General features: G+C 52.4%; 1 protein-coding gene across 3 annotated transcripts in view; it reads left to right on the plus strand.

Moving 5' to 3' along the window:
- The window catches only part of ALX4 (ALX homeobox 4), a 61,414-nt gene that overhangs the window by 22,040 nt on the left and 15,341 nt on the right, over positions 1 to 24,033 (plus strand). For 2 of the 3 annotated variants that reach the window (XM_030006938.1, XM_030006942.1), the window contains one exon: positions 17,976 to 18,041. The exons of the other annotated variant lie outside the window; for it this stretch is intronic. In XM_030006938.1, coding sequence (XP_029862798.1) covers positions 17,976 to 18,041 — 66 coding nt within the window. The remainder of the gene's footprint in view (positions 1 to 17,975; positions 18,042 to 24,033) is intronic. 3 annotated transcript variants of the gene reach the window in all.

Here is a 24,033-nt window from a genome sequence, read left to right on the forward strand (position 1 = left end):
ATGCCCGCGGGAAGCCGCGTTTCCCGCCCCCCCCCCACCCCACCCTGTCCCGCTTCGCAGTGATTTTAATCGTAATTTCTGAGCGGGGCCGATGCGCTCCCGGGAAGAGTCAGTTCTTGAGCAATGCAGGGAAATCCGCAATAAACGGGGAGAGAAACAGAAAGAGAAAGAGCGAGCGGACCGCCGGGCTGCGCAAAATATTCTCTACGGGAACCCTCTTCCAGAGGGAGAATTTCTGGAAAATTGCACCGAAATCTTCACTTTCCGCTGTAACGGTCTCTCCCATTTTCCTGTCTCTCACTTTCTCCCCTAATTGCCGCTCCCTAATTGATTTCTGCCCGGCTGCAGATAACCCACTCGCATCCTCTCCGCGGGTCATTAGCGGCAATTAAGACACTCCCTTGCGCTGGCGCTCGGCAGGGACAGCCTGGAACGGGGTCGCTTCTCAAGTCGTTTCCGAGCGTGGCTTTAAAAAGCTTCTTCGGGAGGTTTCCGCTATATCGAGGCCATTAGGGAAAAGAAAGAAAAAAAAATCCAAACAACACCCCCCGCCCCGAAAAAAACCCCACCAAAACCACCACCAACAACAAAAAAGCCAGCAACCAAACAAATGAAACACCCATAATTTTTTTTTTTTTTTTTTTTTTTTTTTTTCTGGAGAAGGTGGAAATGCAATCTCTTCCTCTCCCTCCCGGTGATCTCTGGGCGGGCAAATTGGGGCTGCCCCGGCCTGGATTCAGCGCGTCGCCGGCTGGCGTGGGGGGCCGCCGTGTCCCCGTACTCGATGCGCCGCTCCACCGTGAGTGACCCCGCCGGGCAGGGACAACGACAGGGCCGTGCCGGGGTCTCCAGGGAGCCCCTAGGACGGGCCGTGACTGCGGACTGGGGAAGCGGGGAAGCCGGGAGAGGCTCGGGTCAGGCCGGCGATCCCACCTCTAGGCTCTCGCCGTCATTTTGGGGGCTCTTTACTTTCTTTACTTTCCCTTTCCCCCCATCTTCTAGACTTAAAAGGAGGCAGAAGCGCCTTCCCCCTGCGCGCTGGGCCGCGTTCAGGCGCCGTCCATCCCTCCCTGTCTCCAGCCAAGGTGTCCCCGCATCCCTCCCTGTCCCCGCATCCCGCATCCAGCTCCACAGACCTGCTTTCCCCCCCCCTCCCCAGGTGACACCCTTCCCGGGAAAAGGGCATTAAGTCCTCGCCGGGTAGCCCGTACCCGGGAACCGTAGGCAGAGCCCGGCTGCCCTGCGCCCGGCCGGGCAGGGGTCGATCCCGTGTCCCCCCCCCCCCGCACCCCGGGTATTTCCCCGCCGGACCGCGGAGTGGCGTGGGGGGGTGGCGGGGGGAAGCTGCTTTCGTTCTCGTTCTGGCCCGGGCTTAGGCTGGGGTTTTCTCCCTCTCTTCCCCTGCCCCTTCCCTGCGGACGGACAACCCCACGCCGGCACCAAGGCCCGCTCCGCACCCGCGGAGGCCTGCTGGGGCCAAGGCGGAGCCCACGGGCGAAGTGGGAGCTCGGGGGAGCCCCCGGTGCCTTCCCGGCCGCCCTGCCATCCTCTCCCCGCTAACCCGGCTCTCTTCTTTTTGTAGGTTGCAAAGCCCAGGGCGCCGGCTTAGCGTGTTATGACACGTTACAACCCCCCCCCCCCGCGCCCGGTAGAGCCACGCGAGTTTATCACCCTCCATTAAACACCGCCGGGGTCCACTCTGATTTATTTTTCAAGCGGGGCTCCGGGCTTGACTCGAGTGGGAGCCCCGCGTCGGACGGCGGGTGGCCCGGCCCGGGCTCGTTGCGAGCCCCTTGTGCTGTGGTTAGGGACGGGGGGCTGTAATAAGAGACACGTGGATCCGCGAGGATAATTAATAGCAATAATAATAATAATGGTTAACGATTGAGGGGAGATACCCGCTAATAATAGCTAGATCGGGGGTTCGCAGAGCAACTGCAGCACCCGTAGGTGCGTCTCCGTCTTCTCCCCAAACGGCTAAACCCACCGCGCCCGGCTAACGGGACCGGGACCGGGGAAAACACCGGGTAAATACCGTGGGTGTGGGTGAGAGCCGGGGAAAAGAGACCCGTCCTCTTTCTCCGCAGCGGGAGTTCAGCGCGGCCAGCTAAGGCGGAGGGGATGCAAGGCGGGTGGGGAGAAAGAGTTCCAGGAGGGTTTTGCTCGGGGAACCGGCGGCTGCCCCGTTGCCTCCCGCCGCGGTGCCGGTACTCGGGTGCCGGTACCGCCGTGCGGGTTGTGCACAAGGAGGGAAGGAGCGCGGCGGGGACCGCTGGCTCCCCGGTTACCCGGGGCTGGGGAGGATGCTGGCGGGGGGGGGGGGGGGAACACGACTGGTGGGACGCCGTGCCCGTAAGTCCCTCAATTTAAAGAACACCACCCCCCAAAAAAAAGATTAAAAAAACCCCTAAACAACCCAAAACCCGAGGCCGACAAAACGGCAGGCTCTCCCGCCAGGCGGCTGGTTCCCCCCCCCCCCCCCCCCCCCCCCGCCTCCCAGCAGCCGGAGCTGCTGCGGGCCCACCGCCCTGGCCGGTCTCCGCTTTTCCCCTCCTCGCTTGTAGAACCCCCCCCGGGGCGAGCCCGGTACGGCGGGGCCCGGGCCGGCGGGAGGCACGGCGAGCAGGGGTGGCCCCCCCCCCCCCTTTTTTTTTTTTAATTTTATTTTAATTCTTTAATAAACAACTCGTTTCAAGTTATAAAAAGGCCGTGCCTGCCATCTATTGCTCTCGGCTTCTATTTCTAGATCTAAGCCCTTCCATCGCATTGTACGGATAAATATAGGCCAAGGGAGAGCTGTGGCCGTAAATACACGGAGGACACCAGCGGCGGTCGCCTAAGAGCTTCCAGCCCGGCTGCTGGCAGGGCCGGTGGCACCGGGCGGCCCTGGCTACCGGCCGGGCTCCCTGCAGCCCCCTCGGAGCGGCGGCTGCCGGCCTGGTCCTTGCGGGGGGGGGGGGCTCCCATCGGGGCTCCCCGCCGTTCTCCGCTCTGCTGACGGGCCGGCGGCCTCGCACAGCACCCCCCCCCCCCCCCCATCCCAGCCGTAAATAGGGGTACGGGTTATCCCGCAGACCGGCACCGGCAATTAAAGCCGAAATCTTGAATAAAAGCCCTCAGAACAGGTTATATATCTTGGCTTAGGAGGGGAAAAAGCTTTCCGATGATTTATGTGCTGTAGTAATCTGAGTCGCTATTTCTACTGCGTGGAGCTGAAGTAAGTTGTATGTCTTGAAACATATGTACGCATATACCCGTATACACTCACAAATATATAAGTATATTGCTGGCTAGAAATACGGCCTGGAAAAAAAAAAATCCTTTGGGGAGCGAAGGCGAATGTGATAGGGATGTTTGCTCAAAGGAAACAGGAGAAAGGAAACGGGCTTTCTCTAACAGAGGAAATTCTTTAAGTGCCGCGTTATGCAAATAACGACCATTTCTTTTATTTAGCGAGCAAATAAAAAGCGCAGCCTAAAGTGCGTTATTAATAGAAGTGCAGAAAGCAACTGCCGTAGGAATCAGAGGCTCGCTGCGTGCTTTTTTAAATTGACACTTTTAATGCATTTCTCCTCCTCCTCCTCCCCCCTTAATGTAATGTAAACTGCAGGCACGGCAGGAACGAGCTCGCTGGCGGGTCCCCCCCCCCCCCCCCTCCGCCTCCCGTGAGAGACCGCCGGCTGCCAGGCGCTGGGGGCTCCCCGCGGTGCCGCGCACATCCCCCGCCGATATTCGACGGCTTTGCCGTTCTCGCCGGGGAGGACCGGCGGCATCTGCCCCCCCCCCCCCGCCTTTCCCCGGCTCCGACCGCAGCCCCTGAGCCCGGGGAAGGTGGTGGTTGGGGGGGGGTACCCGGCACCGTGGGCTCTCCCCGGGATTCTTGCAGGGCGATGCCTTGTCCCCCGCACAGGGGGCTGGTTTGGGTGGGGGTCCCGGTGGCCGCCCCGGTCCTGCCTACCCCTTCCCTCTCCCCCGCAGCTTTGATTTCGGCTCCCACCCGAGCTCCTTCCCCGCACCGGGGGGTGCTGCTGCTGCCCTGATCCCCGCGGGGGGCAAGAGGAGAGTATAAAGGGGAGAAGTATGCGGGAGGGAGGCGCGAGTGGGAAGGCGGGGGGGGGGGGGGGACGGAACCCTGGGCGGGCATCAGGGAGAAGAAGAAGCGGGCGAGAGGAGCCAGCGAGGGCGGGGAGGGGAGCGGGGCCGGCCCCTTCCCGGGTGCTGCAGGGCCGGCTGCCCGGCTCGGTTCGGCTCGGCTCGGCCGCCGGCTCCCGGCGTGCTGCTGCTGCTGCTGCTGCTGCTGCTGACGCCGCCCTGGCAATCGCCCTCTCTTTTCCACAATAGGGCCACCAGATCTGCCATTCAAGGGCTCCGGCACCCTCCCAGGGAGGGGAGGGAGCTCTCGCCAGGAGTTTGGCTAAGGCTCTCTTTGAACAGACACTCGGAGGTGCGGGATCTCCTCCGCGGAAACCTGCGGGATTTCCTCAGGGAGCAGGAGGCGAAGGTAGGGCTCACGCTCCTCACCCCGGCCGCGCAGGAAGATTTATTCGCGGCTCTTCCCCAAGGTGTTTTGCGCTTCTCTCTTGACTTGGACGGTAGATCTTGGCTGGAGGCTTTGAGAGGATTCCTGACCCGAGCTGTTTATAACGCTCATGTGTCAGGGGAGAGGGAGCCTCCCCCATTCCCTACTTGCGGGAAGATTTCTCTTCGCACTAGAGCTGTTCGTTTTCGACTTGTCCGCTGCTGATCGGGATTAACTCCGCTTTAGCTGCTGCGCACGCTTGTAACCCCAGCAGGACGTTACCAGCAACAAGAAGGGTGCGGAAAGAAAGAGTCTTAAAACTTTTACTAGTCTGAATTGTTTTGAAAGCAACTCAGCGCGCAGCAGACGAGAAAAATACTGATGGGGAGAGAGATTTGGAGATGCTTACTGAGTGCGTCTTTTCCTAAGGGTTTGGTGTAGGAGTCCTATTAACAATATATGCTGATGCCAGATAGCGCAAATGAGCTGTGTGTGTGTTATCTGGAGCTGCAGGCTGTTTATTTTGTGCAGCCTTTTGAGTGTACGTTCAGTGTGGTTGCATGACTAACTGGCTGGAGTGATTCACTGGCTGCTTTATGGGTGACTGCTCAAAACAAGTTGTGAATCAAAAGAGATTTCTTTGGCTGTGGTTTCTAACCTCCCAAGTTAAATGCACTCAGGGTTTAAGGGGAGCTAATGTGCAGACTGCAATCCCTCAGATCTGGAAGATTTATTCCTTTTCCAAGCCCTGCGTTCAAAGCCGTGATGAGTTTCCCTTGTAAGAGGGAGGTGGTGTCTGGGAGGCTCCGAGCCAAGGTCTGCCGCTAAGGGACACCTCCAGCCACGGCCCTGTCCGTTCGGTCGCCCTAGTTCCTGGCTCTTTAGCCAGTTTTGCTCCCTGGAGTCCTTAAGCCGCTTTATTATCTTGTTCAGGGCATTTGGGTAGCTGTAGCAATTCTCAGGTAAAAAGCGTGATGCATCCTGTGGCAGTAAGAGACTTTTCTTCCCATTTTGCAGTAGGAAAAACTGAGACTCGCAACCTGCGAGTGGCCTGTGCAAGGCGAAACTGTTGCTGCTCGGTGGCATCAGGGTGACCTTCCCAGGGCCGTGGCTCCGGCAGAAGGAGGCTCTCGGCGGGCTGGAGAAGGAGCCCGCTGCCGGAGCCAGAAAACTCACAGAGTAGGTGGCCTGTGTTTGACTTTGGAAGGGGCTGAACTTAGGTTTCCTAACAGCCAGGTCCTTACTTGGTGCAAGAAGCTGTAGCAATTGATGTGTTTTCATATGCTTAGGTCTCTCGGTACATGAAATAGGCTCAACCTACCAACCCATATTAATGGTCTCACCTTTAAAACGCAACTCATGAGCGTGGGCAACCTATATGGCCAACACAAGATACAGGTTGGTCACTGCTTTTCAGAAAATGCTGAGAAATCCCTGCCCCAAAAATCATATGTTTCTGAGGTATTCCTCCTACGTGTTTGGGGAAAAAAAAAAAAAGCCCATCTCAGTTGTTAATCAGCCTGGAAAGCGTAGGTCTAATATCTTCACGTGGATACATTTTCAAAAGGAAAAGAAATAGTTCTGGATTAGGAGAAGCCTGAGCAGTAGCGCAGCTAATATAGGACCCCTGTGACTTGAGAAGCATTTACTAAGAGATGGATGGGAACATTTCATATGAATAAAGCGTTAGAGTAATTTACCATAGTTACATGTCTCAGCTGCCTCAACTTGTAAATGAAAGTTCATAAGTAAAGGAGGAAAGCTACTTACATATATTAAATAAATGACCTCCACTTTATTTTCTGTGTAAGTTCAGATGAATCAATGTTATTATACACACTGGTGAATCTGCTTGGCCGTGTTTTCATTCATGCTTGCAAATCATCTTCATATTTTGACTGTCACATAAGTAGACATGATGTGAAAGAGCAATTGCGATCACCACGGTACTTCTAGGGCCATTTTTTGATCCAAGAGAGACGGGTCGGTGAGGAATAGGGAAGAGGGATAGAGGGAGGAAGGAAGAGAGATGAATGACAGGCAGGGGAAGAAGAAGAGGATCTATCTTGGATGGGCAATGAGCAGTGGCAGACTCAGCACTATTATGGAAGGTGATCTGCAACTGGTTTTATGGACTATATAAGTACGAATCCACCAGCATCAAATTCTTTATCTCTCTGTTGAGAATAGCTGTGATTCAACATTTAGTAGCTGCTATCTTCAGGTCCCAGCAGGATTTAGCCATGACAAGCTGGTATGTCATGAACTACGGTGTCTCCTTATCTGCAGTGATCGAAGACCATTGCATCGCCTAACTCAGCAGTTAAATGCCTATTTACATCTGATAAATTTTTTTTTAGTGAAGATGCGGTTTAAAGGTTTATCCTGTGGCAGTTAATCTGCTTGCTGGAAACAGATGGTTGAATCAGTATTATTTCTAAATATATTCTTTATTAGCAAGAACTGTGTTCATTAGCTGTAAGGCAAGTGGGTTTTCAGCTGGTGATGGAGCCTGAAAGGTAAGCTGGCTTAGTCACTGATAGATGTGCTGTACGCTGAGGCTGGGTGAAAACCCTGTGGGGTTTATGAAGATAGCAAGTGCCTTTATTCAGTAAAAGTCTGAAAACACTATAAAACCAAAGAGGGGGAGTCAAAAGAAAGTCAAGGCCCATCAGAGAAGTGCTATCAATGGGAAATGAGGAACCTGAGGAGGAGACAGAACAAACGTTTTGGGCAGGCTTCCGTCTGGGGGAAATAAAAGAAACTTGTAACGTCTCAAAATAACTCCTATCTGATTGCCGTAGTGTTTAGGGAGATAGGCCTTTGCGTGCAAGCACCTCTGCATAAAAGAAATACCTTGGGTCTCATCAGTTCCTCCCTGTAGCTGCCTCCTCAGGACTTCGGGTATTGGCTGACCGCTTCAGTCTGGAGCCGTAACACCGGCGTCGGGGTAGGATGCAGTTTCCAAGGAGGAAAATGGGGAACTGTATTCATTCTTTTGATGCAAGAGGGACCAGATAACAAAGGTGCTTGCAGACATCTAACCTATTCAGGAGCAGTAGGAAGTGAAAGGAATTCACGCCAGAATCAAATCAAAACAAAATAAAGATGTAAACCGTGCCCAGGGAGAGAGGGCAATATCGGGAATTATCCCAGAAAGGGTCAAAAACAGTCAGAGAATGACTCTGTGCTGGGACAGTGCCCAGAGAGATCTGAAGGCCCAGCTGCAAGACCCTGGCTCCACGAGGTGCTGGGGAACGTGCGTGACACTGGCCAGAAGATGTTTCACAAAACAGGGGAAAGAGGAAAATGTTATTCAGCCTGAAAGTTAATAGGAGGCCTGAGCCACCGCAAGGTTTCTGAAAGAATAGAAACGCATCTCGAAAAGGAAACCAGAGGCTCACCAGCTTGCTGGGCGTGGAGTTGGTCTCAGGCTGTTGGGTCTGGCCGTTTCCAGCGTGCGTGCTCTGTAACGCAAGCACGTGGAGCCCCACGGCATCAGGTTTTTCCCAGCCCCAGCGACGCCACTCGAGAAAAGACCCCATGGGAGGTTGATGCATGTCCGTTCCCACCACGTGGCTGGCTGGAAAGAGGAGCCGGACAGAGCTTTGCTCTCCGTGCGCTTCTTCACAGGGAAGAGCCTGAGGCCAAACGCTGGGGCAGGGGTACGCTCTGGAGCCTGGACCGCGGTGCTGGTCTCCAGTTCAGGAGGCTGTGAGACCTTCTGGAGCACCGTGCGGTTCTTTTCCAGCCTTCCCTGGGATGGTGCATGCCCAGACCTCATCCTGGAGTGGAGTCAGGAGCACAGCTGTGGCAAGGACCCATACCTGAGAGCTGAGAAGCACTGCGTTATAGACATAACCTGGCTTATCAAGATTTGGTCTGAACCTTCGTAAGCAGATTGGAGCCAGATATCAGTCTGAGCTAGACAGGACACAGCCAAATGCTAGAAGGCAAGAGGAAGAGGAGACCCACCTAAATTGGCAGAGGACCTGCAGACATTTTGTGTTCCTCACGTCTCCAGATGCCAGTGAGGACTTCCAAGATAAATAGCCGATGGACCAATTGCTAGACACTTAGGCAGATCGTGCAGGAGGCCAGAAACACTCCATGAAGCTGTGGGATTTATGGCAGAGCGTAAATATTGCATTTCAGCCCTTGAATAGAAGTTGGAAGGCTGCTACTGGAAGAGAAGGGAAGCTGGTTGCTTTATATAGGTATGAGGTCCTGTGCTAGAGAGAAGAGTATTTCCATCCTGTTCATACCACTTCAAGCTATTAGGAAAAGAGACTTAGGCAGGATAGAAAGCAATGGGGGATTGGCTACAACATCAAACATGAGCGCAGCAGCTTGGTTAAGTGCGGCTCTGGTGGGGAGGGGAAATAGCCACAGAGAGGGTTGTTATAAATATATGGCTAGTCAGGACAGAGCCTCGTAAAAATCTGCTGAAAGGCCCAAACTCAACTCAGGAAACGGGGACTGAAGCTGCACATGCAAAGCTGGGTGATGCTGGTTTTAAGTTAGAGTTGAGGCTGTAGCAAGGCTTTGCGGTGCCCAGGGCTGGATATTAAGTTGGTGTTCAGAGAAGCCCACTCTTCCTTTGTAGCCTTTAATTAGTTTGCTTTTGGGAAGGGTACTTTTGTGGCTGGTTGTACTGGAAATCCCCTTTTCCTCAGCCTTGGTGGCAAAAATCGGAGTTCTTGGTTCAACAACCTATTTGCCTCCATTTGACAGCGGTCCACTTCAGAGGGAGGGCAACGGGGGAAGTCAAGCAGCAAGAGAGGGGTTTATCGCCTGCGTAATTCATGGGCATCGCAGATGCTCGCTCAGGTGCTGCAGTTGGTAACTGAAACTAGACAGAGAGGGAGATGATGGAACAATCCAAAATGGAGCCACCCCATGGGTGTAAGGAAAGGCAGGGTCTGAGGAAAGCGTCCTCGCTGGGGAGAAATGCATGCGGGAGACTGGACCGCCGGGATCCAGGAAAATGCTCAGCATAGCCAAGGTAGGAGATGACCTGACACTCAGCATGTACATCACTGTGGTTGGGACCTTGTCCGTGAGCAGCAGCCTGCGGTGTTTTCCTTTAAAGACACGGCTCATGTGAAAGAAAGAGGTTTGGGCAATCTGTTTGCGGTGCCTGCCTCCGTGGGCAGGCCCCTGAGCTGTCTCTTTGAGCTTGCAGCCAGTTCTTGGACCTCATCTGTTGTCCTGGTTAGGAAAAAAGGCCAGCAAGAGCTTTGCAGTGTAATATATTAATCAAAGGGTGCTTGTGCCTTACCATTAATAGATAATATCTGGGATGTGCCTTACTGGGTTCATTTTGATTTCCACAGTGGATATCTGGAGGTGAAAATGGCTTTCGTGTTAGCACAAGTCTGTAGCAAACTGTAGCGTGGGTCTCCCATCACCTGTGTAAGGCGACCCTCACTCAAGAGCCCAACAGAGCAGGTATTCCATGGCCAGCCACCCAGTCCCTGCGTTACAGCTGAGGATACCCTGGCGTATGGGAGACCCTTTAATAGGAACCGATAATGTTTTATAAACAGGCTGTCGTGAGCTGGAGGCTGCCAATCTGAAATTGAACCCAGAGCAATGAGAACTGTTGAAAAGAGGTGTAACACGCACCTGGGGCGATGGGGCAGCCCTTCCCCGATGCCAGGGAAGGGAGCGAGGCACTGTCAGCCCGCCTGGCCTTGCAGGGCACTGGTCCTGCTGCTGGAGGCTCAGCTGCAGACGTGCCAGGATTACAAAAGCTCCACATGCTCCTTGGGAGAAGAGAAAGCTACCTCGGTGGCTGGAGGAGAGCGGCTGGGCATTTTCAGAGCTGAAGCAGTTTCTGTTGAACAGAGCTGGGGGGTGCCTGTGGGGTGGGGATGGCGCTGACACGAGACCGTCGTCACCAAAGGCTAGTTCTGCCAACGCCTTGTTCAAATGCCTTTTTTGGGGGTGGACACCTCCCTCAGCAGGAGAGCAAGAAAAGATTGAGGCTGCATCCTTTTTTTTCACCTTTCTTTCACTGTCTGCAGGAATGAAAATGCTCCTGCTTCATCCGGTAGGTGTAGGTTTGCAAGAGCAGAGTTCAAGGAGTTAGAAGTGTCCCTCAAGAAGGCTCCCGGTATCAAAACAAGGTGTGATTGAAAAAAAACCCCCTCATTTGGCAACCGTGTCTGCTTTTGAGTATAGAGTCTCTTCAGAGTAGCAGGGCAAAAGCTCTCTGGTCATGGTGGGAAGGCTTGGAATTTAAAGATGAAATGTTGTATAGGAGATGGGGAAATAAAACAATGGGTGATGAGTATTCATGAGAGTTCATTATACCCGAAACACTCAAAACGGAGGTTCTGAGGTTTCTTTATGATGTCAAAACCGTTGGACATCTTGAGGTTGCAAAATCCTTAGTCGAGCCAAGAGAGAACTGGTTTTTAGGAAAATGCCGACAGATGATGGAAAATTACTACAGGAAATGTGGTGCATTTCTTGCATGTGTAGTATTTCAAAAGTGGGTCCCCGAAGATGGGGAGAAACCCTACTGAGCAGTGTCTCCTGGGGACTTTACTGCGATTCATTGCTGTTGATGTTGTTGGGCCTTTGCCTGAGATGGAATCTGCCAGACAATATTTGTTGGTAGCTATGGATTTCTTTAGAAAATGACCTGAAGCTTACCCAAAAAGGAACCAAGAGGCTGTGAATGCAACCAAGCTTCTAAGGGATGAATTTTTCACCATATTTGGGGACCTAGACATGAAGACCGTGCAACAAGGCAGAGGCTTTGAGGCCAAAGTGTTTCAGCAGGTTAATCAGAGGCTAGCAAATGCAATAGGAGGTACCCAGCATCCTACAGATGGTGGAGAGGGGAAGCTTGGCTGGGCCTGGGAGGAGGCATTGAGCCAACTGCATGACGCGTGGCCTAGATGCCCCAGTTTACACTGCCTGGTCTCCCAGTGCTGCTCCTTAAGGCCTCGGTATCTGCCTGCCCTATGTCGGCATCTGAGAGACCTTAGCGTGTCTTGCACAGCACTAGAAACCTATGAGTGGGCAACTGAATCACCCCCCCCCAGATACTTTACACCAGAATGACAAAAGGACCAGGACTAATCCAGCCCTTTGTCTATTCTGTTGATTTTAATGACTTTCAGAGAAGTAGAAAAGGAAAGTGCAGTCTGACCCCCGTTCTCCTTTTGGGGCATTAGCCAGGAAACATAGCACGCTCCTTGCAAGAAGTTTGTAAATTTGGGCCGTTTGGTATGCACTGGTCTGGCCTATCTGGACTCCGCAAAAACTAAAAGTGGAACGGCTCAGGTTTTTCTAGAGAAAAACAAATGCGAGTATTGCCTCAGGCAACGTGCGTGTTCTCTGATGTAGGCTTATGTGTGGAAACCTGGCTGATTCCACATCCCATGGAGATGGAGAGATTAGGAGTCCGAAGGAGATAAGCCATGGCGTGTAGCAGTGACCACATGCATGCGTTAACACGTAAGGGGCCAGTGGGTCCTGGCCCAGGAGGAGTTATGAGGGGAACTGAGTGGGTCCTGAAAGCCAAGAATACAGCTGTGGATGTTGAGCCTGACAGAAATCAGTTCCCTACTGGGGAAAAATAGGGAATGGCCCGGTTTAGCCCACAGGTTTCGTTAAAACCAAAAACTCTGCTGAGAACTCCTTCTCGGGGGGTCAAAAGGAAAGGGAGCAGCAGCTGAAAGCCTGCAGCGGCATCCCAGTGGGAGCAGGGTCAGTCTGAGCTGGCTCTGTGAAAATGGCCCGGCAGGCAAACGCGATACGAGTATGTCAATAGCTAAATTGGTTGCTCTGACGCTCTTCCTCCCCATACGTCTGAGGAGAAGCAGGTCCCTGGGTCTGGGTTCTGCTGGCAGGAGGCTGGCCAGGGGATGGTTTTGCAGGGGTGCCTGGCGGTGGTGAGCCAAGCAGTTCCCTTTTGCTCAGCCCCGTGCTAGAAGTACTGACGCAGCGGTGCGAGCACGGGCAAGCCGACGAAACCGGCAGATGAAGGCGCCGAAGAGCGCTCGAAGCACATCCCAGAGCAAGGCTAGGTACGCCCGGACCTGCGGGCAGGGGTAGGCAGGGGACCGGGCAGCGCAGCGTGGCACCACGGTTGAGCCCGGCGGGGCTGTCCGTGCCCGCTCCTCGCCCTGTCGTGTCCTGCACGAGGGGACGTTGTGCCAGGCCACCCCTTCCCCAGGCAGGCAGCTCTGCTCCACAGCCCCCAGCTCTCCTGGCAGAGCTTTCTCCTGGGGGCAAGACCCATTAAATAGATGATACGCTGGCTTCCAGACTGTTCCCGGCTGCTAGTAATCTATAGAGCTTCTTACTGTAGCATCTGAACATCACAGTCCAGCTACTGACAGGAGATGGAGCACCAAAGTTTTCTTTTCTGTTTATGTCAGATCACGTTCTTGACAAAGTTACATGCACACACATCCCCCATCCCTCTCAGCTGGGAGTTATTTTGCAAAGGAGTTACTTGCAGGGGAAGGTTATTTAGTCCAGTATGCACTATAGTTTGAAACAAACTGGACTGTATAGCAGTCGTGCTATCCCTGTTTATAAGCCTCAGCTGTAGGAGGTGTCAATGGGGAAGAACAGTGTGATATAAGCCGATTCGGGAAGCTGCATCTTTGCTTTGGAAAACAGAGGACACGAGCTGCAAATAGGCAGAAAGTCCCTAATTCCAGGCAAGCCTCTTGGTACTGACAGCACAGGGGCTCTCTGACCCCTTCTTCGGGATGAAGAGCTTCCAGTTTCCTCTAGCACTAAAACCTTGGCTCTAAACCCCTGGCTTATTGGAAGCTACAGCCTCATAACTGTGTTCGCTGAAGGACTTCTGTAGTTTGGAGCCCCATTATTTACTTCTGACTGTATATCTTCTCCTGAGAGCCTTACGAACAAAATGAATTGCAGCAGAAATCACATATTCCCGTACAGGCATGTTCGCCTCTCGTGAAGTCTGCAAAATCATGACCCAAATGTACGGTGAGATAGTAAATCCGAGATGGCAGCCTGCAGGAAGCCTAGTCTGACAGGAGAAGGAAGGAGAAAGCAACCCGCTGCAGCCCCCAGCAGCTTTGCTTCCAGATGCTCTGAGCCCAAGAGCCGGGGATGCTTTGGGGAGCAGAAGCCAGCCGGTGGCCCCATCAATACCAGGAGTCCTCAGACATTGGAAACTGAAGTGTTTATCTGTTCTTCCCAAATTCCGTTCTTTCCATACCCTTGCAGATAGGCTTATTTCTAAAGATGGAGCGGGTGAGAAGGGGTCTTGCTTACTCTCGGCTAGGAAACTGAAACAGTACGTACCTTTCAGACCGGCGCTTTCGACATGTATTGATTCCAGCCCGTGTTTTATGACTGTGTATTTTATTCTCCTCTCTAGGCCATCCTGCCTGCAGTCGCTCTTCCCGCTTGCTGTTAAGGCCTCCCATTGCTTCCCACCCGGCTAGAAAATGCAACTCTTAAACACCGAAGCTCTGGTTGTGGCACTGGCGTAGGGATGGCATCTTCTTTAGGCAGAGCCGTTCTGAGCTGGGGGCTGTTTCAGCACGCAGACGCCCACACGTAGATCAGAAATCTCCCAAACCAAGGGTTCCCCTAAGGGAGTATTTTGGGAGAGAGGGGGGCGGGAGGAACAAACGCCCTTTGCGTTATATTTGCAAATTGTGAGCAAGGTATGATTTTTCGAGGTCTGTCTGGGACCCGGGATCGTTGTTGGAGGATGTTTGTGAGTAATCTTTCGTCAGCAGATTGTGTGCGTGTGTCAGCCGGTGCAAGGAGCAGGCAGCTGAGAGGTGAGCTGTGGTGGTGAGTGGAAGGTGGGTACGCGGTAGACACAAGAGATAAGAGTCTTTTCTGTTCCCTGGTTGGATGAGCATCACCGGCAGAAGTAGGTTTCTGGGGCCAATACTCCTTTTCACGGGTTCCTAAAGAAGATTTCTGTAAATATTTGCTGGTGTTTACTTGACATTTGCAGTCACTCGTGTCAATATGATCCCATCCTGGAATGTTAACTGGAAACAAACACAAAAGTGGGCATGAGCTCAGCCGATGTGGATACAGTTTTTAATTTAGGCTGATTTTCATGGTCATCATCTTTCACGTAATCATCCAGTTCTGCTGAGAATTAGTGGTGCTCCAGGAGCTTCACTGTTTCCAAGAGTCATGATTTTTTTGTTCTCTGTCAGGAAGCGTGTTACCAGAGTCACTGTTGTTTGTGTCTACTGTCTGACACTTCCTACCAAAATCCTACCTCCAGTTGCTTCTAACTTAATCAAAACTTAATGATTTGGCCTAAAACCTCCCACAGCAGTTGTTTGCCTCTGGCTGTTTTTATAATACTATTTTTTTTAAAGTTCATCTGAATCAATTAAGCTTTTTCCAAGAATGTAGCTAAAACTAAGCACATTTTTGTTTTCTCCATGTCAGAAAAAAAATCTGACAACGTCTTTTTTCATAAGTTCTGGTGCACTGTGCTGTGGAGCAAGACTGTCAGACTTGCAGTGGAGCTGGGCTTTGGGTAGGAAATGTGCTTTGTGCCTTTCCTCTGAAAATTATCTAAGAACAAGCCTTAAGGAGCTGTAGCTCTCACTCGCTCAGTAGCGACAGCTTTGATTTTCACACCTAAACACACTGCAGATTTCCCACGTTCTGGGCATGTTTCCAGCCAGGTCTGAACCCGCTCTTCTTGCAGTGGCCATTTACCCCAGCAGATGATCCAGCCTCGCTTGGAGCCAGGCGAAGTAGGGGAGGACATTGATGTAACTACAGACACAAGAAAAGCTGTATCTATCTGGGGAAGCAGCGGAAGGCTGGGATAAGAAATCTGGATGTGGCAGAAACTTGGTCTGAAGAGTGGGGAGGGTGTCGGATTGAACGGGGGCGTAGGGCTGGGCGACCAAGATATGAAGGTATTGCATGATTCAGGGCATCTGAGAGGCACAGCTGAGGCCAACAAGACCTTCATCTCCAAGCTGCAAAAATATTAGACAATGCTAAGTACTCTTTAAAACTCAGGTATCTCAGCGTGGCGATCGTGCACTTGGTGGCTCTCCGTCTCGGTTTGCCATCCGTGCAACATGAGCAATAGCGGTGCCTCGTCTCGCCGGGCTCGTTGTGGCTCAGGCATCTCTGTGCAACCCTCCGCCACGGCTCGGTGAAGGCTGTGGGAAGCCCCGAGGACACTGCTGAACAGGGTGCGGACGCTGTGCAGTAAGTAAGGATTGCCTTCGCACACGCTGAACGATGAGAAGAAAACGGAGAACTGTTCACCGGGGGTAGGGTCCAGTATATATGACCTGAAAACCCAGGAATCGAGAAGTACGTTAGGAAAGAAATAAGAGAAAAGGCACAAAAGCCCTTCACACAGTGGTCTCGCTGCTCAGCCTCCCGCGTCCTGTAGATATGTTTGGTCCTGGCACTGGGTGTAATTGTGGTGCTGAGCAGGCAGGGGCCAGCCCCAGGTGACAGACACAGTCCGTCGGTGCCGGTGGAGCCACACCGCTCTGGGTACCATCCGCAGCCACAACAGCACAAGGGGCAAACATCTTCTCCCGTTCAGTCTGTCCCCAGAAAAATTGGGTCCCGGAGTGGCTTTATAATGGAATTCAGTGCTGCAGGTGATAGCGAGAGATCCGTATCTGGGCCTGGTTCAAGTCACCGCCAAGAGCGGTGGCCAGACCCCAGTAACTTCAGTGGTCGGGGTCGAGCGGCTGGAGGGCACAGGCAGGACGGGCGGACGCTGTGGGAGCGCAGCGCGCCGGGCACGGGCAGTCTGGGGGGGAGAATCGAACCGCAGGGGTGGAGAAGAAAATAAGGTCAAATTCTCTTGGTTCATGCAAACCTACTTCTGTTGTTTTGTTGTTGTTTTTGTCCCCTGGTGACAATTAAATGTGTTGCAAGGTGAAGTAGTCCTCAAGTGAAATGAAATCCCCCTTGCCTTCTCTGACCACGGAGTGAGTAGCGCTCTGAATTATTTGACAAGCACAGTTTATCCTTTGAGCAATTCACGACTCCCCTTTTGCAAGTAAGAGCACACTTTCGTGGATGTTTTCCTTGCTCAGTACTACCTAATGGATTATTTTTTTTCCTAATAACTGTCATTTGCCCTGCATCTTGCTATTCTCAACTCGAAATGAAAAACGTAAGTTGCTGGCTGTGAATACTATTCATTATTCGTTTACCAGAGGAATCTTAGGCACATTCATCCCATTTCCTCTTAGTGCCTCATTATCAATAAACCTTTGCCTCACTGCTTCTGTAAATCATTTTCATCCCTTTCCTTTGCAAACCATGTGCTTGGGCTCTTGCACAAATGTCTCAGGAGAGTAACTGGCCAAGTCAGGTAGTATCGTTTTTACTCCTTGATAAGCTGGCAAAACTTCATTAAGAGGAGATTATTGAACTACACGCATATACTTTTTTTGGATGAAGAAAGCGTTGCACTTAAACCACGAAGCAAGCAGGGTTTCCCAGCATTTTCCTGCGCGCAGCAGCTTGCGTCAGCAATGGGTATCATTCAAAAGACTTAGATTACCCCGGCTCCCATGGGAAATGCGCACCTTCTCTCTGCTGTGACACGAAGGATGGGGAGCTAACCCTCCAGAGATCAAAGTGCACTAAGCTGGTGGTTAGATTGCGGGGCCGAGGAGAAATAGGGGAGAGTTTCAAAAATCCTTTCCCTCCTCCTCATAGCCCCGACAGAAAGAAATGCAAGGCCTGAGAGCGTAGCACCCACGATGGATGGTGGGCTCCCATCGGAGGCTGGAGCGGCGCTGGGGGTTCCCCACCTTGGTGGCTGCTGTTCATGGCAAAGGCCGGTGGTGGACGTAGACCCGGAGCCAGACTGGGGCAGGGGAGGAGCGGCTCCCGCGGCGGCTGGAGGGATCCTACAGAGGCCAAGAGTTTATTAAACTTCAGTTTAACTGGAGCTGAAATATGTGCCTCTAACGCGGGGCAGCAGAGGTTAACGGAGTCCTTTATGTAGACGTTTTATGACACTCTTTGGGGATGCATAATAAGAAGACGGGGGCGTTCCGAGTAATTTAAATAAATATTTGTTTAGACTGCATAAAGGGCAATTGGAGTTTCCCGGCAAGTCAGTCTTAGACAGATTTTTCCTTCTTTGCCCTGTCTCCCCAGCTATATAGCGTAGACACGCTGCGGTTCACGGCCCGGCCACGCAACGCAGCTGTGCCCCCCCCCCAATACCTTAAAACAGCTCTCATGGGCAGTGAGACCTTGAGGCCGCTGTGCACCCCCTGTACTGCATGGGGGGGCTCACAGGGACTGAGGACGACAGCCCCCAGGGTGGCCACCACCCTGAGACCCTGTCGGGGGTCCGGGCTCCCCCCTCTCCCTCGGCCCCGGCATCTCCTCGGCAGGGAAATTCTTCGGGGCCGCGGCACCGTCCTCGTCTCGTGACCCCACGGCAAGGGAGATTTTTTTTTTTTTGCAGCGGGTGACCTGAGCAATGGAACGAGGAGAGGTGTAGAGGTTGGGGGAAACAACCTGCCGCTCTCAGGTTTGCTGTTAGTTATTTTGTCTTCCTTCTTGGTTGGCAAGTTCCCAGTTTGGTTGCGCTGCTTCTTGCTTCAGTTTGTGATTTTGCTGCCCTCTTTCTTTCTGCCAGGAAAAGCTGATGCCAGTCTGTCGCCCAGCCCCAGTGAGTGTGAAATGGTGGGTTCGAACGGTAGCCAGAAACCTAATTTCTTTCTGGGATGCTTCTAAAAGCCTAGTGCTTGTAGGAATATTAGCAACTCCCAGACCTGGGCGGCCTTGAGTTTTGCAATGTGCAGTCGGAATGGAAATAAGTTTTAGCTGTGCTTCCAAGAACGGGCAGGTTTGGGGAAGGCTGAATGTTTTTCTTCCCTCGCCTGCGCCTTTCTGTACTAATCAGCTGTATAAAACTGAAGAATGGCAGAACTCTTTTGTTAAAGAACCTGGCCCCAACCTTGGCCCAATGTTTAAACTCAACCCTTTCTGTGGTTCAGTGAGGTTCAGCCAACTTTGGGTGTTCTCTGTTTTTACTCCAGCTTTCCCATCACTCCTGCTTTCCAATTTCCAAATGAAAATGGTAGCACCCAAATCCCCCAGAGATGCTCCGTCCTTGGGTAGCAATGGGGCTGCCGCAGCATCTCGCCCAGACTCAGAGCCCCCAGCTCTTCTCCACGGGGGCACCCGGGGGTCCAAACCGGGAAGCACGAGGAGCAGCGCAGGAGCTGTGCCGGGTGGATTTGTTGGGGCTTGTCTGAAGCACACAACGCTTCACTTGAAGCGTAAGGGTAGTCCGGGGACACACATATGCTGCGGCGCTTTGCTGGCTTCGGGCCGCAGGCTGGCTGCTTCGGCCAGGCAGAGCCCGCTCAGACGCCTCTCCGGCCGGTGCCTGCAAGCCTTTTGAAGTTCGTCTGTCGCTAATTTGAACCAGGACTCCATAACGCAGAGGCATCTGAGCTCTTGCTCAGCTCGTGACAAAACGGCCCTGATCTCCCTCCTCCTGCCCCTCTGCTCTGCCGGTTATTTCAGGTTGCCGCTCCAGCCCTGTTCCCAGCAGCACAAAACAGGCAACTGGAAGTCACCTCTGGGAGGCAGCTGAACTTCAGCAATGCCTTGCTGCCTCTGCTGCGAAGAGGTTGCTTTCGCAAAGCAGACAGACAGAAGAATGCAGAGAGAGACAGACTGACGGACCGACCAACCGACCGACGGTGTGAACGCTGTCCGGGCAGGCACAGACACATAGGATGGGGTGAATCACTCTCCGAGCTGGCGGCAGGGAATTAAACTGTGCCGTAGCCAGACATCAGAGCAAGGCTCAACTCCCTTCGGGTGCTTTTCCCTCACCAGCCTTCCCCACCGGCTGGAAGGAGCGTCCCTCCGCTCTCCTCTAACTAGACGGCTGATTTATATCTGCTGTCATACGCGACGGCTGGCGGTGCCCCGCTCGGCACGTGGTTAACGTGGAAGGCAACACGCATTGAGACCGTGGAAGGCTGCACCGGTGCCTCGTGGCTCCCTCTCGCCCCGACGGAGCGGACACCCTGCTCACCCAGCGCCCAGCCTTGGATGGAAACTGTAGGGCGAATGTGCGGGGCGTGTTGTGGGGAAGAGGGAGGTGCTGACAGGTTGCGGGGGAAAGCTCTGGAGGAGATGACAACTTGCAGCGAAGAGCCCCCTTTTTAACTTGCGGTGCTCAGGCAAGGGCTCTTTTCAGATCCTCACGGTGGCCAAAGGGCATGGGTGAGGTTAAGATGAATACGTAAATCTGCATCCGATGGGGAGGCTTATGCTCTTCCTTTCAGAGGGAGAGCTTAGCCCTAAGCCCTGCATCACCCTCATCTGTCACTCACATCTGAATAACCCTCAGCGTTTCCACTGGCACTGCCTGCCATCAGCCCCAGCGCTTACCTTTCCCTGCTGCGTGTACACGGCCTGACTTCACAACGCTTCGGAGCAGGGAGTGGGGTTGACTCTTGGCTACTTTAAACACTATCGTCACGTAACTCGGCTGGAGATGACTTCCAAACGGGAGGAGCAACCTTGCAGCCTTGCTGTATCTAGATTTTTCTAAAGGGAACACAACCTTGAGAGAAGGGGATGATCCTGAAGCGAGGCAGACAGGAGGATGGGGCAGATGCTCCCCCAGATGCTGACGGCCAGTTGGTGACACAGCTCCGACAGGAGTGGGACAGAAGTCCCACGCTGGGTCAGTGCATCAAAGTGTGTAAAACCCTGTAACGCCTGTCTGTGGAGAACAAAATTCTTCAGCAAACGGCATGGGGACCTGCCTGTTCTCCCTTTCAATTACCCATGGGTCTGTGGACCCTTTTGGACTTAAATCCCAAAAACCCAGCAACTGGCCTGTGTGTAGGTATGAGTTTACAACTGAGATATAATCCCATTCAATACTTTGTCCTATATTAGTGATGCTGATTTTTTTTTTTCTTTATGAGCTCCCATATTTTGTCTTATTCAGCATTGAGCCCGGTCTTCAGAGCAGTTGTTAGGTGCTCACATCTGGTTCTGAGGAACTTGAGAAAAGCCAAGACCCTCAGGCGACCATGGCCACAGCAAGGCAATGCAGGATTGCTTTGGAAGGAGGAGACTACTTATCCAAAAGGTATCAAATTCAGAGCCAAAAGGAAACTGAAAGCCGTTTCAAGATCCTTTCCGATCCTTGCCTGCCTTGTCCATCTTCCTTGGCAGGCAAGCACTGAGGATATATCAGTTCAGAGGTACTAGGTGGCTTTTGGTTCACATGCACTGTTTTAGGTGGAGACACAAGTGGGACATACATAGCAGAAACCCACAATTATTTCCCCGTTGTTTGTGACCTGCCTACAGTGGGAAATAAAAGAGACGTTTTAAAATGCAGTAGCTGACCCTCTTGACCGTCATACTTTCAAGCAGGACTTTGCACGTAGCCTGGTGTGCTGAAACCCCATAGCTGACCACCCTCAGCCCTATGCCTGGGGCTGCCTGTGTGGGATTTACCGAGGGTCTGGCTGCCACTGAGCTGCACAGAGGTGACTGTCACCTCCCTCTGCTGTCACTTCAAAAGCCATCTTGTGGCTGGTCCTGGCACGGCAGAGCACATCCCCTGCCACCACTGAAAGACTTTCAGGTGTCAGAGAGCCAGGTCACTGAGAAATACATGGGTTCATCAGAGAGAACCAAGATGCCCAGCTCCAGAATATTTGGCATAAACAATAATCTCCTTTCACATTCAGTAGTGAGGAAGGCATGGTACGCAACTGAGCAGTTTCATTTTCTCCCCATGGAGGCAACGGCAGTGCCTTTTCTTGCTCTTTCGCTTTTCCTATATCGTGTTCTGGGAGCCAGAAAGTCAGCCGCAATTACAGCAGGTTGCTAGAAGCATTTTCGTGCCTTCAAAATCTGCTAGTCAGCTCTTTTCTGCTGTTCAAATGAATGTGCTACATGAAGAAGGACTTGGGGCATAAACTGTGCCTTTTTATTCTAGCCACAGCTTCTATGTGGAGTTTTCAGAATTGATTTGTTTATATAAAAGCCAGTTTTGTTAGTGTCCTTTAAATAACATGAAAGAGGAGCAAGCAGCGCATGTTGCGTTTGTACAGATGATGCTGAGCTTTCCCCAAGTAGCCACAGGGTGTGTGAATTCAGCTAATCAGACAATAAAGCAGTACGTGCCCTCGAAAGCAGATGTTTGTATTGGAAAAACAAGCTGGTTCAGAAAAAAAGCAAGAGGAACAGCAACTTCCACAAACAAATAACACACATATGGACACACAGGCACACATATTCCCCAGGCTTGCTGTGATGTACACTTAGCAGCAGCACTAGAGTTAAGGTTTATCAAGCTGTCTGTCCCCAAACCCACGCAGTGATTTACTCCAGGAGAACGTAACCAGGCAGGCACAAGAGAGTTTAAGTAAGTGCAGCCATGGCTGAGGTGGTTTTTGAAACCCAGGGAAGCATCTCCAAGGCACACAGGGTGGAGACGGAGCCAGTGACTGAAGTTATACGCTGGCTGCAGGGCCACCGAAAGCCTGTGGACCCACCGGTGCTGTGTGGCATCTCTGGTACTGCCTTTCGGGAACAGAAGGAGTTTTTGAGGCCTTTCTGCTCCAGGCCTTAGCGTTGCTCCTGCTGTATGCTCTGCTCAGAAAAATAAGTCTCTTCTGGAAGAGAGGAGCCCTAGGTGTGGCCAGGAGGAGCACACTAGGATGAAATGCTCCTCTCCCCCTTTCATCCTTCTACAAGTAGGCTTTTCTGGAGGAATTTGCTCTGTCTGTAATTAGCTCCCCAAGGTGGCCAGGTATTCCACAGTTTTTTTTTGTCTGCGGGTTTCACTACGACCCCCCTTTGCTGTGAAAGAGCCTCAGGTGGCTGCGGGCAGCAGAGCAGCAGTGCCAGCAGCTTTGGTCGGGCTCGGCAGGGATGGATGGTGTCCACGCAGACGAGCACGTTCATGCGGTGGTCTCAGCACAACGCGAAGTCGGTGCATGCCATACCGTGAGCAGAGGAGCTGCCCGGAGCGTGTTCCAGCCTTTCTTCAGCTTCTGCAGGATCAACCAAATGAGCTCCCTGGCTGGGATAGATGGACGGACGTGTTTTTCATACAGGAACCAGCTCTGCTTTATGCAAACTCAAGGGAGCCGCTGGTAAGGCTAGACACAAGGCAATGTGTTCATCCTTATCCAGAGTTGAAATGGAGATGCTCCAACCAGTTTTGGCTTAGCAGCAAGGGTAACCGCGGCTTCCAGAACGACGCCAACGGCTTGTGTCTTTTGTAGACTTCTACCACCTGCATTTAAGCGATGAATGCTGCCCAGTTTTACACTTCAGTTTGGCCCAAGAGTGAAGGTATGATTAAGTATCTGATCATCGCTAATAAAATCAGTCATGCCACATTCAGCTAAAAAATTGTGGGTCTTCTCGCCATCTTTAAACTCTTCTCTGCATCTGCAGACTGCAAGAGTGCTGACTCCCTGAACAGAAATAAACCTAAAGATTTGGACCTTTATATGTCTAAAATCCAGCCGCTCCGTTTTATCCTATATAACCCAAAATGTGGATATTTTTTAAACGATAGCCTTGTGCTGACTTCTAGAATGCAATGACAGACAGGAGGCAGAAGGCTGCAACAGACAACTTGGGAACAAGTATAATGGCTTCAGCATGTGTTAAGGCAAGATCGCTGGATAAGGTTACTATGGCCAGCCAAGTCCTGGAGGTGTGCTGGCTGGGCTGCCGTGCAAATCTTCCTTGGTAAGAAGTGTAGAATACACTGCCCAACCCTATCTAGGCAAAATTTTAGCACTGGTATTTAAGCAAGAGTTGAGAGAATGATATTAAGAGCCAGAACTGGATTTAAAAAGTCTTCTTGAACATCTGCACTAGAGGTTTGGGATTTATTTTTTTTTTTAAAAGAAGCATCATTGCTATGAAAAGTAAGAGTCAGACCGTGGCTGTGCAGGCAAGGAGAGGCAGTATGAAATGGCCAGCATAGGAAGCCGTAGGGATCTGGGGACGGGCGGGGGAGAAAACCCCTGTGCCCGCACCTGGGCAGAAAGGCAGAAGGCTCCTACGTCATTTAGCGTGGGAGCAGAGAGGCAGCCTGGTGCAGCCACGCATCGCCCACGCCACGTGTTCAGGTGTCCCAGGCTGTGCTGAGATGGTGTGGGGCTCCTCGCTGACACCGTACGAGCTTGGATGAGCTGCTGCCAGAGCAGCAGAGTAGCAATGCCAAGCTCCTGCAGGCTTCTTTGCCTGGAGCCTGGGGTAAACAGCCCTGTGCTGGCCGCGTCCCTGGGTTTTGCTGTCTTGCAGCCTCGTAGGCTGTGGGGCTGCAATCACAGAATCTACGTGAAGGAGTCTTATCACGAAGGAGCTGCGGCTCGTCATTCACGTACTGTGCAGAGGAGACCTATCATTTAAAGTTGGGCCCAAAGTGGTGTATTGGAAATGTCCCGCTCTCCGTTGCCTTGTGCTCTAAATGAAGTTTCATGGATAAGATTGTACATAGTGAAGAATCT

This window comes from Aquila chrysaetos, chromosome 2 (genome assembly GCF_900496995.4).
Source record: "Aquila chrysaetos chrysaetos chromosome 2, bAquChr1.4, whole genome shotgun sequence".
Classification (NCBI taxonomy): domain Eukaryota; kingdom Metazoa; phylum Chordata; class Aves; order Accipitriformes; family Accipitridae; genus Aquila; species Aquila chrysaetos.